Below are 15023 nucleotides of genomic sequence, written 5' to 3'. Positions count from 1 at the left end.
TTTAGCTCACATAATATAATTGAAAAGTATGCATTGGATTAAGGTGTCTGTAATAGAATAAATGTGACAAAAAGTAATAAATGTATAAATGCATTTCTATGGCTTCCAAAATATAAAAAATTACAACGATGGGGGAGTGCCAAAATGGCGGCACGATGGCTTCAACACAGCGCCCCCTATAAGTCATCTAGTGTATCTATAAATTATTGGCCACTCGAGAAGGTGCTCATTTACTTTGGGGAACTTACACATGGGTACACAACAAGATGCTATCAATAAGTTACTGTACTACTTTTTAAGCAGACATATATTTTAGAAAACATCAATAATCTTTAACTACATTGAAATATTTTAAGTCTTAGGATGTCATTTCTTTCCTAATTTATAAAGCTATGCTGTTCTGATGTTTCATTTACCACTATAACTACTTGGAATCTGGAAAACATATTTTACTCAACACTAATTCAATTAGGATGTTGGAGTGAGCTATTTAAAACTTTTTACAGTGCTATATGGGCTACTTTTAGATGATCCTGTTCTAAGAAAAGCACACTGGGGCCACATGTCTGTAGTTCACAAGAGTTCACTACTATTGATTTCTGAATGACTTCTGAAACCCTGACATTGAAAGCAATAAAACTATTCCTGTCTCACCCACCATCCCCTTACCACCAATTCAGAGAGAGCTGAGGCCAAATGCTATGACAATACTATTGCACTGCTAGAATGAATGGTACAGTAGTGCAACATTGTCAAAGCAGCTGACCTCAGCATGTGTCAGCACGTGGACATGGGGACAGCCATTCACCATTGCCAATAGAAGAGAACCAGCTAAAGCTTAACCACTTTTACATAAGCAGCCGTGTGTAGCTCACATTTCCCATCAATAGTTTGGACATTACTTGGGTGGTTAGATAGCCATAAAATATAATCTAGATTCAAACCTTACAATTTTACCGATACCTGTACACACCAGAGGTAAAATTACCATAGCTGCAAAATACTGTCTAATTGACTCATATCATGTGGGCACAATAATATCAATCTAAAGATATAAAGCTGTACTGACTTATCTTCTGACAGTGGTCCACATGTTCAACTTCAGAAACAAACAACATAAGTTCAATCTTTGTAAAAAAGTTATTAAGGAGCCTGATATTTAGTGTTCCTGTAGCCTCACACACACCCCACATGTGTAGGCCCCTCATTTATTGCCTGTCAACTCAGAGGGGTGAGAGGTTAAGGCAATAGAGGGAGGTGTGGCTCTCCGTTTCATCAGCCAATGCCCTTTTAATATTGCACTGCTCATCTCAATGCCCAGTAGTACAACAGAAAAAGGGCAATGGACGACAACATGGGACACCATCAGCCTCATCTGAAGATAGTAGTGCTTCTTACTCCAATCCTCCTGTTCCACCATGACACTGTCAAACAAGCAGTGGCTGATCAACTCTAATCTGCTAGATTCATTGACCCAGTTTAAACACAAGAATAAATGATAATATGCCATTTTGCAGACGCTTTTATCCAAAGCGACTTACAGTCATGCGTGCATACATTTTTTTGTGTATGGGTGGTCCCGGGGATCGAACCCACTACCTTGGCGTTACAAGCGCCGTGCTCTACCAGCTGAGCTACAGAGGACCACATAGGCTGCTACTCACGAAATATACAATGTTTAGAGAGAGTCATTATAGTTAACACCAAGTAGTTCAGGAAATGCAGCAATTTAAGAGAGGAAAATAATTAAAGTTATCAAGAAGTAGTTTCTAGAGACAATTCAGAAAAAACATGTAAGTAGACAATTTGCCCTCTAATTCACTCAAACATTTTTTAAAGGGAGGCCTACATTTGACCAGAACTCCTTTGCCAGAAAATTTGAAGTTGAAAGCATCATTATCACGTAGGCCTAAACTGTTAATTATTTTAATTTATTTCCCTTTAATACAAAACATAAAAACATTTTTCAATAATCGAATTACTTTATACAGGTCAAATTATGCCTATATAATTTTAAGGTGCATCATAAAAAAGGGAAGTTCTTCCTCACACAACTGAGAGAATATGGGTTTTCCCTGAATCATGACTAGTTCTCATGAAATGTTTTCTAATTCTGAGAACAGGGGGACATTTTGTTACTGTGCAACATTTTCGTTTAGACTTTGTACTCTTAAAACCATAGTTGAAACTTAATCAGGCACATTTATAATTTGTTCACTTTTGTGTTTTGACTCAACAACCAATAATTTATTATGCCTATTTTTTTGTATTATTTGTGCAACAAAATAGAAACTCAGAGGTAGGCTATTTAAAAGATAATTAGATAGGCTTTAATATTTGTTTCTATCATTGGTCGGCCATTCAGGCGAACAAACTATTGAACATAGCATTTCGCTCAACTCATCAAATTCATCTACAGCTGCTAGTGAATAGCCTACCTTATGCCCTGTAATATAATACACGTGTTATTACTTTATAACAAGACAAAATATGGAAAATGTGCAAAACGAATAGCCTACATAACCTACATTTAAATTACAAAGTAGGCTAGTGTACCCCTGTAGTCCCCATGGATTACAATGACATAATTCAGATATTTCACATAGGCCTAATACCAACAGAGAGCACAAACTAGTCAACGAACCTTTGTTTTTCTTGAGCTTTCAACTTCTATGTCAAAAGGATAATTATCAGTAGCAGGAATGGATATAATCTGCAAACGCAAACCAAACGTGTCAGCTCTCTCACTCCAACATAAGACGACTTGTTACATAGCCTACATTGACTCTATGCACAATCCATGATCGTGAATGTCACTCACAATTCTAATAGCCAGCAAATTATACGTGGTGCATCGATTTAGGACTAAACATGCATTTTTCCTGATTAATCCAGAATGAGGAAATCACAAACTGGTCGAATCTTGTAGAGGGAGCTCTTCCTTGCCCAGTCTTTAAAGCAAGGTCCTGATGCGCGTGAAAATGTCAAGCCCTTCTTTTGATGTTCTCTTCCCTAAATTATTTTTCAATATCCCTTGATCACTCATCTCCACCCTTCCCAATTTGCCAGTTTTGCCCTGAGCTCCCGCCATTTCCGCCCAATGCTACTCACACAAACAGAGGACCCCCCAAATTCATGAATGGTACCTAGCCAAGGGAGGGACCACAATCAATCCGTTAGCAAAAAAATGAAAAGTTGACCAAAAATATAGGGACAAAACCCACTATGAACCACACCTTTGTGTCCGCAACATTAGGAATTCACCCCCATCATTTCAAAACGCGTAAGTAGAAAGACATTTCTCTCGCGCTTGTAGATAAAATAACAAATCTTTCATGCACAACCGCACGGCCTCCCAGATCCAGCCTCCATCTTTGACTACTTGACATTCAGAGGCTACTGGAGCAAATTCCTCGTTTGCATGCCTTCTACTGATTGGCTTCTTCTTGCGCTAGTCTTTGCCATATGATAAGCCATTGGTTTAGTTTCGGGGTGTTCAACGTTTTATCGGTTCCAGGATTGGTCACATAGGCTACAAGGAGCACAGCCTATAACGAATGCATGATTAACTATCTTCCATTCACAAATTTCTCATCACCATTACTTTTCAGTATACTCTAGCCACCTTTTCGAGTGTAAAAGTCACACGCGTCTTTTAAATGGATTATAACAGGATTAAACCATAATGATTATTATTAGGCTATGCTTGTAGATGTTATTAGGGTCATTCTACAAAGATGGTGGCTTTTTGACCAGCCAACTCAAAAATATATATACATCTTTTTTATTAATTTTTTACTAGAACTTAGTCAGATAATAGTTAACAATGTAATGTATTTTTACATTTTTACTACAATAAATATGCTTGTGTTGCCTTTTTGTCACTGGTGTCACCTATATTTGAATGACAATTCAGGCTTTCCAGAATATATTTTAACTATTTAATTTGCTTATATAATCAAAGACAGAAAAGGTTAATGATAATATTAAGAAATGTTTTTGATTAGTAATAATGGACTTTAAACAAAACAAATTTTTCTATAATAACACCAGTGATGGTAACACCAGTGACTAGTACAGCGTTTCTCAAACTCGGTCCTTGGGACTCCAAGGGGTGCACGTTTTGGGTTTTGCCCTAACACGACACAGCTGATTAAAATGATCAAAGCTTGATGATTAGTTTATTATTTGAATTAGCTGTGTAGTGCTAGGGCAAAAACCAAAATGTGCACCCCTTGGGGTCCGAAGGACAGAGTTTGGGAAACTCTGGACTAGTAACACCAGTGACAAATCTTCAGAAAATATAGAATATCTAAGTAGGCAGCCATAGTAGCTCAAACCACACTTCTTAAATTGTAAATTAATCAGAAAATCATATGATATGATAAATTATTTTAATAAAATGTCCTTTTCCCCTTACTATAAACTATGTAACACCAGTGACACATCTTAACGCTTCGCTTGAAATTACCAACTTAATCATCAAATTGCTAACAAATGAAGAGAGAGTGCAGACCCACCATGTACCTTTCAAAACAGCCCCCCATCCAATGAAACTTTGACCAAGTAAGAAGTTGGCAAAGATGCAGATTTTTTTTTTTTTTACATTGTTTTACAAAAATAAAAGGGTAACACCAGTGACATGAAATTGATATTTATAATATTTTGTTGACATTTTAGTTTAAGTAATCCACTAAATAACTATAATACTTTCCTTTGTATTACGACATTTAAAATATATATTTTTTTACTCAAAAAATGCCAATAAACCACGACTCTTGACCCAAGGACCAGCCATTTTCCTGGTACTGACTGTATTCTATGATATATATATATATATATATAAATGTTTGCAATATAACTGTCTTACATATGTTTTATTAACAATAAAACACTTCAATTTAAACAAAAACATATACATGTGTTTTTCCTGGTGGTTAAGGCGGGAGACAGGAAGCCACCCTTTTCATAGAATGATTGGCTTTAGGACATAAGTTAACCTCAACCCCACTCAAGATGTGTATAAAGTAGCCTAGTCTATAATAAACAGTTGTTTGTGATTAAATAAATAACCCCCATATTTAAAATGTTAGTCCTATTAATATTTGTCAGAGATGTAGCTAGCTGTAGATATTTGGATATAGTCCTACACCAAATTGTATGCCCATCTAATTACCTAGATTTAGCTAATGAGACTTGACTCCTGCACACTTTTGTACACACAGCTATACCACTCAAATAAGCAAATAATACATTTGGCACTTCTTAAAAACACCCAAAATAATATGAATAGTATGAAATTGGGCTAATTTGAACTCTAAATTTAGTATAAAGACTGTTGTCTCCAGTAGTGATGACTGTTTGAATTGCTTCATGAGTTGAATATAGACTATAGATTTTTGGGGGCTCTCAGGTTGGTTTAAAACTGTGAAGTGGACCAGTGGGGGCGGTCCCAGTAGGCGACTGAACCCTTGCAAAGTTTTGATTGACGCCTGGAGGAGAGTAGCGGGCTGTGAAATCTGGCATTCCTGATCAGGGGAGCTGAAATAATGGTATTGTCCAGTGGGAGAGGGCCCACTTTTCACCCCCCACCCCACTCTGAAGGGATCTGATTGTGCAGCCAATCGGTAAAAAATGTTTGATGTAAGGCAGGGCATGATGAATTCAGAGGGGTACAGAGATTTAGAGGAGGCCAGTGATGCTCTCTATCTCTTAGTTTACACACTGCCATTAAACACAGCAGAAGAGGAGTTCTTTGTCTCTCTGTTTCTCACTCGTCTCTTTTTATAAAGCAGTAGGCTACAGAAAGTATCTTCATCACCACTCCTTAGTTCATCAGAAGTAGTCTGATCAAACTGGGTTTTCTATATAAAAAGAGGAGAACATACAACAATCATGAACATTGATCACTGCTCCCAATATGGACTTTGAAGAGTTTGTGAAAGGTGCCGCTCAAACAAGTTTCTTGATAGCAAGTCTTTGTTGCCCCCAGACCTCATTCATCCGTCTTCGACCTTGTCTTCAAAGCCCTGGCTTAGAATGGGATGCAGTGTATCTCTTGCCATGTCAGACCACAACGCAGACCAAAGAGCTCATTACAAATTATAACTACTATCAATTTGGTTCAAGATTGCAAACTGACATAAAACCTGAATAGAAAAACATGAACATTTTGATGAACATACTGTAAGTTACAATATACAATAGATCAATCTATGAAAGAGAATAGAGGGGAAGCTAAAGGAATGGGGATGACACATTTGACAAGATACTGGCAGAGTTTATGTAACTGTCATTTATAGTCTCACTGAGAGAGACATGCCATGGACAGCAAATAAGAGGTATTGATGGGAAAACATTTGTGGAACTGCATTTATGCATTCCTAAGGGGAACTGAATTGAATCTAAAATAAACAAAAATGATTTGTGACAGAGAAGAGCAGGGTAGAGAATGAGATGAGTGTGAGTATTTAGACAGTAAAAACAATCCCAGCAGAATAGAGAGAAACGTTCATGTATCATCTCATAGTATCCACAATGTCCACTTCAACCTTTCTAAGAATGATTTATACAATAAGGAATAAGCATCTGTTTTATCCTCTGTTGAGTTTTGCACCAAGGAGTTAGACCGTCCCTCCGACCACCACTTCTTTAGCCGAGCACGTTTGTCCAATGAGGGTGTGGCAGTATCTAACCCTTGCCCTTTAACGATCAACTCAGGAACAGAACTCTCACCAGTGTCTCAGCTTCGAGAGAAGCTTTGTACATAGAAACATATATTACTTCCATTGAAATTGGTTTAATGACTTCAATAGAAACTTCTAAGCATTGAAAACTCATAGGTTCAAGAGTGTTTCTTGTCATCAAATCTCAACGTAAACCAACTTTTAAAAACATTAAGCTTATTTACTATGTAATATTTATACATTTTATATTAAATATTCAAAGATATTGTGTTGAAATATGAGAATTACTACATGATATGTATCAACATTGTTTATCAAAATTGCTGAAGTTTGAGTTTGTGGCACAAACAAAACAAGATTATGAGCAGTAATGTAGATACTAAAATATATTATGATAAAAACAATTGTCTTGTTAATTAGATAATTATTCTTACTATCATTATCAGTGTTATTGACCTTATTATAATTACATACAAAATACTAAATAAATTAAACAAAATATTTGTATAATTGGTTTTTATAATTATCTGACTTATAATTAAATTAACTAATGAATGTAACATTTGTGGCAGAATACCACTGATATAATCAATAATGTATTTGTATAGTCTTGTATAGGTTTTGAAGATAGATATGTTCTGTCCTCCCTGTGCAAAGTGGTAACTTTAAAATAATTGAGTAAGATTGTTTCATTCATTAATGTCTGCTCATTGCTACTATTACATCTAGTTCTTCATTCAACTCTAAAAACATAATTGCATTGGTTATACATTCCTGTGATCAAGGATCAAGAATGAACATTAATAAAAAAAGTTTCATTTAAACTCATTGATGTGATTGAAGCATTTTAATAAAGATGTATGACAAAAATGTCTTGATATTTTCAGAATTTTACTTGATGAAATCATGAACATGTTTAACTTAAAACAACAAACATCAATAGAGAATTTAGTTTAGTTGTGTTTTTGGAAGTTCAATTGTATTTTATTGAAAAGGAATATCCTTCCCAAAACAAGATACATTTAACAAATGAACAAAATATATTTTAAGATAACGAAATAAGTATTTTCCAACATCATATCACAGGTTTTCAGGAGTGTATTTACTTACAAACTAAATATTTACCCAAATGCTTTAATATTTAAAATGTAAATCTTGAATAAAACTGGACATTTATATTTATATATTCAATGTTTAGGCAATTTACTGTTCCAACAGATGTTGAAAAACAAACCATTGCAAACATATGATTAAGAATGTAACAATTCAGCCATGTTTATTTGAATATGCTGCTATTCAAGGTTCAACGTAGACTTTATTGCAAAATTTAGCCAAGTGTCTGTCTTCAAAGTATTGGTGACACTAAGGATAGACATTCCCTGCTATTTATGTATTACAAATAGAGGGGAATGGGCATAAAATCACCTACCCAGCTATAGCTACATTCAAGCCAATAATTAATAGCCTATTCCAATAGCATATTTGGAGTGTGAATCCTGAAAAATGTTGTGAAATTCCATTTTTCATGCTTTGATTCTAAACTCTGAACTGTGAGGTGTCATAGGGGCTGAGGGGATCCTTTCAAACATTGGAGTTATTGTTCCCTCCTTTTTCCAAACTCACTTCCTCTGAAAATGTACCTCCCTTCTTCCTCTGCCCTTTAACCTCTCCCAACCCCCATCCCTAGTCTCTCTTCAGATTCCACTCATCAGGAGAATGGCAAACTGATGGATAGTCATTGATCATTTCCCACCCAAAAAAGGTAAATGGATTCATTTTTTTGGTGTGAGTGGGGTGTGAGTGTTCCCCATCTTTTCTCACACAGAGAGTAGACCCCACCTCTAGCACCCAGCCCCTGTGTGTGCTGTGTACCCTGTCTCACCACAGAAGGCTCCCCTTCTCTCCCCCTCCAGAAACAGGGTCTATCCACTGCATGCATGACGTTCCAGCTGTGTGGGTGGCACTGCCTTTTACAGCGTCTCCAGCAGTATGGAGACTGGTTCTGAAGCTCAGTGCGACAGAAAACATCTTAGACTGACAGTTTCACCAGGCGCTTGGGAGTGTTGCTTTGGAATGTAGTCATGGTTCAACTGGTGAAGTTGGGTGAGAAGTGTTTGTGCAGCATGTAAAAATGTTCAAAAGTTCATACAACAGACTGTGTAATTGACCAAAGGATAGTAGATCATTATAGGAGTAACTGGTAATGCAAGTGCATTATATTTTATTTTGAACTTGTTTTCAGTTTAGCCAATCCCATTACATTTATATCCACCATCCAAAGCAAAATATGAAGAACATCATACTGGTAATTACATAAATCAACATTGTTGAGATCTATCTTCTTGTAAGAATGGCATTTTACATTTTAAAAAACATCCCACTCAACCTATGGCTCTTCGGTGTTCACCACAATTGTTTTTCTTTCCACTGGGTGACTGTTTTAGAGTCCAAAGGATGAAAACTCAACCCCATTAACTGAACATCAGAGGAATTCCTCACTTTACGTACTGAATGCCCTCAGGGTCAGAGGGGAATCCACCCGTGCCCGGACAGGCAAACCTTATTTAAACAAGCCTGGAATTCCAGGCTGGAGGACAGGACGGAAGGGGAGAGGAGGGGGGAGAAACCTCTGCCACTAGCATGAGCCACTGCCAGCACATGCATGCACACTTTTATAGTTGGGTAACAACCATTTTACTATAGTACCTGAGTTTGCAGAAGTTATGATAAAGGCCTACAAAATACTTTGTAATATGTTATTACTGAATAATAAACATGCTTATTCTGTAATTATGTAACATACATTTTTCATTGAGTATGATTTTCCTTCTGTTTTTGACCATAATAGGCTAACATGAGCGATGTCAAAACAGGTCTCCTTGGCAGATAGAAAATAATGATTTGGCTGAGATAACTTTACGCGACCGGGAGACCCATGGGGCGGCGCACAATTGGCCCAGCGTCGTCCAGGGTAGGGGAGGGGAATGGCCGGCAGGGATGTAGCTCAGTTGGTAGAGCATGGCGTTTGCAACGCCAGGGTTGTGGGTTCGATTCCCACGGGGGGCCAGTATCAAAAATTTTAAAATGTTGCACTCACTGTAAGTCGCTCTGGATAAGAGCGTCTGCTAAATGACTAAAATGTAAGAGTAAATCCCTTCTCAATGTGGTTGGCTAGTTCTTGGGCTGCCCTTGTACCTGCCTGTCTTAGCTGAGGATTCATGTGAAAGGGACTTAAGGAACCCTACATTCCAATGGTGGGTTGACTTCTTATTTTAGGACACCCAGCTTGGCGAACCGTGTTCCAGATGACATGCTACAATCCCAATGGCTCCGGTGGAATCGTCTAACTGGGGAAAACCATTGGATTCTCTGGCCAATACGTGACGAGGGGCGGACACTGGGAATTCAAAAGCCCCGGTCTTTCGCCCTCTCTGCCTTGACCTCACTGACCCTTCTCAACCTCCAATGTCCTGGAAGCCCTCTCCCTCCCTACCCCCACCACCTTTAAATCTGGGCTCTTTCTTTCTCCCACCAGCACCCCCTCTACCTCTGTCAAATGGTACAGAATTCCTCACCACATTTGCTAGGTGTGAGCCTTTTGATTGATATGGATTTTGTAGTAATTCTGATGTTAGAAGTGGGCAGGGTGGTTGCGGTTTCAGTAAGCTTGAAATGTCAGCCAGGGGACTGTAATGATCGATGTCTTCTGGTAATTCAACCTCGTGCACACATGGATTGTTTTGACAGCCCACCATCCTCCAACAGCATATTCAGATCCTGGCCAAATTCATTTGAGGACAGATTTTGAATAGACAAAATGCACCATCTTAATTCCCACTGTCCTATTTTGGTAGACAAGTGTAACCTGACCAGAGGAGGTGACTCAGCGGTTTTGCCACCCATCGCCACGCTGGTCCAGTGGCCTTTCACACTGTGCTCTATAGAAATCCCTGACTCAGCATCTTTGGTGCGACACAGAGGCAGCCATTTTCCCACAGAAGCTAAAAAGGCTCCTCCATGCTAGAGAATTCCATCACTCCTTTGACGTGCAGCAGATTCCCTGGTGGACCTAGTCTAGAGCAATGAAAACAGAGCAGAAAAGCATCTTTAAAACATAGAATGATACTCCCAAAGTCTGTCAGATGCTCCACAGGGGCAAAACATACAGGTAACATACTGTACCTTTCAGATCATGGGACGCACACAAAACACCCAACACACCTCTTTCACCATACAGACCAGTGGTTCCCAACCAGGGGTACTAGGATCCCTGGGGGTACTTAACCTATCCACAGGGAGTACTTGAGAAGACTCATGAGACCATAGGCCTACCAGTAAAATACACAAGGGGTTACTTCAGGGGTACTCGTTGGTGGTACAGTAACCGAAAAAGGTTGGGAACAACGATACAGATCATACAGAGCTTTAAAACCAATCAGCAGACACTTTCAGCAGTGTTCAAAGTGAGAATATATCAGTATATTGTTTTAGGGTTTAGAAATAAAGGGCCACAGCATCTAAAACATTATCTTGTGGGATCCTAAGCAAATTCTTTGTGAAGCATAGCATATGCATAATTCACATGCAGTGTGGATGAGGGAGCTATTCATATCAGGCTTGCTCATGTCTAGTTTCATTTTCAACCTGCCTCAAGTATCTGACTTGGACTGTGTCACCATCCAGTGGTACATCTTGGAAATGCAGTCATTTTCATAACATAAGGGCATTTTGCTCATATTTTATCTAATGAAAAACTTATTTCAATGTCTATTACTTATTCAAAAACAGAGTATTCTGAATATAAACTACCAGTAACATTGGCCTCATCACACTATGAGTACAACTGAATTTATCAAACATTATCCCCTGATAATGTAGCTAGTGCGAAAGAAAGTAATCTATCAAAAGGTCTCAACTTCCTACCAGAGTAACTGATACAGAACCCATACCAGCGTAAGTTGAACAATGAGCCTGATATGACTCCAACGTAAGCCTGTAGAAAATGAGTCGGACACAGGAGCCGTACAGTTAGAGTCATGTTTATTTACAGTAGAATCCTGACAAGGGGGGAAAGGAACAGGGAGGGGTTTAAGAAGACAAAATATTTTAGATTCAGCTCATTAAAGTCCATGTTTCACTAAACAGTTCTTAATTTATTCAACTTTTTGTATACAGAATCCATTCAGCTGTAATGGCAATGCACCAAGAGCTAGAGCCAGTCCTCTGCTGCAAGTGAGGAGAGGAAAGGAAAGTATCAAATGGGAAACCTAAACCTACAGCACTAAGAAAAAAAGAAAGAGAAAAAAAACTAATACAAAGGGGATAAAAAGAAAGATATTCCATAAAAAATGAAAACATCAATTGTTCTTCAATTTTTTATCACCATGATCGTCATCGTTTTTGATATTTTCTTTGCCAAGTCCATAAAGAGGCAGAGGGGACAGGGATGGGTTTTTTGTAGTTACATGAAGTCCATGATGTTTAGGCCATCCGACAGTGGTCTGTCCCACAGCCAGATAATGTCCAGGTAATGATCAGCCAGAGTGAAGTCAGGGCTAAACAAGTCTCAAAAACCTGCCAGGTGGCCTGTTGGGTCAGAACCGTTCAGAGTCCTCCAGACTCCTGGCCTTTGTCCATGTAACTTTCCTCTGTGCAGCCTTGCTGGCAAAGCTCAGTGCCTTGGTTTGGGCCAGCAGAGAGTCTCTGAGCTGCAAGTGTCCTGTTGATGCAGTCTGAGGAATGACACACACTGTACACTTGACATGCAAGGCCAGAGAACCAACATAAAAAAAACAGGTAAAGAAAACAACCCAAGACAGGAAGCCAGCAAACTGCATGTTCCATCCAAGTCTCGCTCTCCCTCGGATTCTCTCGCTCTCACACACTTTAATTCCAGTATTGTTCAAGCTATGATCTAACTGACAAGCACCACAAAACTGTGGGAGGAATGACAATCCAAAAACTGCGGTGATACTAAACCGTTGACAGTAAAAACTAGCTATGGGTTAGTTTGAACCTCTCAGGGTCCATTGATTACAATCCTTTATTAAGCTGAATCCCTCAGGGGCGTAATAGAGACTTCCTCTCTCAAGGTCCATTAGACATTATGGAGGTAATGCTATATGATCACACACACACAGAGAAACAGACACACCTCCAGGTACAGCCATGGCACATGTCGAGGGTATCTAGGGGTTTCCCAATGTCCATTCTGTCACTCGTGGGAGGAAACGTGTACACAGGGAAACCTCCCCTAGTGTGACTAACCTTCCAGAACAAAGCTGTGATCCAAGTCAGACTTGTCACTCCACAAGTCCTCATTGTCGATGCCTTTTATACCTGTGCTGGATCTAAAACATTATTAAATTGTTCATAATAATGAAATAACACAATCTCGCATTCTATGCTCTCTCACACACACACACACACACACAAACAACATGACACCCAAATATGTGTGTACACATATTTACAAAGAGAGATGCGTCCCCATCAATAGTAGGGACACATTCACAATTTATAATGCATAATTTCTGTATATGCCAAGAATAAAATATTTTCTAAATAAAATACATGTTTCTGTGATGGGGCAGCAAATGAGAGAAGGTGGGGAGGGGGGAGATTGTTAGAGAGGGGGAGGGGTTGAGGGTGTAGAGGAAAGAGAGGAGAAGTGTTCTGGGGACAGAGGGGGGAGATGGATGGCAGAGACAGAGGGAGGGAGAGACTGATTAACCATTCCTTCTCTCTCCCGTAGGCTGCTGGTCCTGTGCACTGATGTCAATTGTCCTGCGTAGTGGCAGCAGCAGCTATGCCTACTCTCTCCGCGGTTCATACCAAATCATTCCAGAATAATAATATGATTCATGATGAAGACCCAGTCACGTCCCACACCCAGTAATCCATATAGGGCGAGACCTGGCCTTGGAGTCCGACAGAGTCAGTGAGAGAAAGAGAGAGAGAAAGACCAAGAGCGAAAGGAGAGAGGGAGAGGCCTAGCAAAATGGAATGGGCCATGGAAAGGGAGGGGGGATAAAAAAGTATGGAATATAGAGAGGAGTGGAAAAAGATGGACAGGAATTGTGAAAAAAGGAAGTAGGAGAAAGAGGAAATGGAGAGACGGAGTAAGAAGAAAAAGAAGCAAAGAGGAGTTGTCTGGCAATGAGGTCCACACAATGGTGTCCATATGAGAGGTCTGCTGCTCAGAGGATGGGTGGAAAGAATGAACGAGTGATGAGGACAAGGCCTCTCTTCAGTGCACGCTCTTCCTCTCACTCTTCTCTCATGGTCCTCCCCACACTGGCTGTGTTCCCAGGGTGCATCATACCTCCAGGAAGCGGGAGCTGCTGGCCTTGGTGTGGAAAGGCTCTGACCACATGCGCCGCAGGTCTCCCTGTAGGACACACCAGGGTTAGATTCCCAGTAACTACTTTAGTACCACACCACTGACTCCCATCCTCACCCACAGATATCACCCATCTTGACCTACTCTACCACCGGTACGACACACCCAGTGTTAGAAGCTAACCACTAGCCTAGCGGCTCCCATACCACATCATATCCTCAACAGCTACATCCATTACCTCTGGTCACTGGCCTGGTGTCCTAACTGCCTTGATCCTGGATTACTCCTCTAGGCATCCTCTACCACTTAAGCACTGCCTCGATTGGTTGATCTCAGTCACTAGGCAGGTTTCCATTGACCCAGGTTTATTTAGACAAAAGCAATGTCACAACACATTGTGACATGTGTAATGGAAACGGCAGCTATAGGAGAAATGTTCTAAAGATCGTTTGACAGGGGCGGCTTTTTCTTTTGTCCAACTTTATTGCGTCAAATGACGATGGAAACTGTGTTTTTCAAGTAAATGATTGTATTTTTAAAGTACGTGGGGAACGTGATGTAATCATCACTCCATATTTAATTCTAAATGACTACTGCTTGCTAAATACATTTTTCCAACTATAATAATATTTTTTTGCAGGACAAGGATTGTCCTGACTTTGAAGAATGCCTGAATTGCTTTGCCTTGCTTATCTGGTTGGCTGAATGCAAGTTTTACCATCCAATTATTTAAAAATCTACAGGAGTGCAAGTTTCACCATGGCATGGACCGTGGCGATACGTTGGTAGGCTACCTGAGACATGAAACAGATAGGTGGGAGGGCATACAGGCTGTCGCCAATTTATTAATGCGCAATTCGCCTAAATGGATCATGGAAACGCTATTTTTATTAGACATTCTAGTTTTTTGGGGCAAAAAAAGTGTTTTTCTTTTGTGTGATGTCATTACGTCCAGCTGTTTTTATCTCACAACAGAAAGTTAAATGGAAATGCAT

General features: G+C 39.4%; 1 protein-coding gene across 4 annotated transcripts in view; it reads right to left on the bottom strand.

Moving 5' to 3' along the window:
• Window positions 1-11709: 11709 nt before the first annotated feature.
• LOC121582414 (signal peptide peptidase-like 3) overlaps window positions 11710-15023 on the bottom strand; it is a 32717-nt gene continuing 29403 nt past the window's right edge. For all 4 annotated transcript variants that reach the window (XM_045225150.1, XM_045225152.1, XM_045225151.1 and 1 more), the window contains exon 11: window positions 11710-14076. In XM_045225150.1, the coding sequence (XP_045081085.1) occupies window positions 14005-14076 (72 nt within the window). In that variant the 3' untranslated portion in view covers window positions 11710-14004. The remainder of the gene's footprint in view (window positions 14077-15023) is intronic.

Source organism: Coregonus clupeaformis, chromosome 15 (genome assembly GCF_020615455.1).
Source record: "Coregonus clupeaformis isolate EN_2021a chromosome 15, ASM2061545v1, whole genome shotgun sequence".
Taxonomy (NCBI): domain Eukaryota; kingdom Metazoa; phylum Chordata; class Actinopteri; order Salmoniformes; family Salmonidae; genus Coregonus; species Coregonus clupeaformis.
Note: the sequence above shows the minus strand (reverse complement) of the source record. Positions and strands in the feature narration are given on the sequence as shown.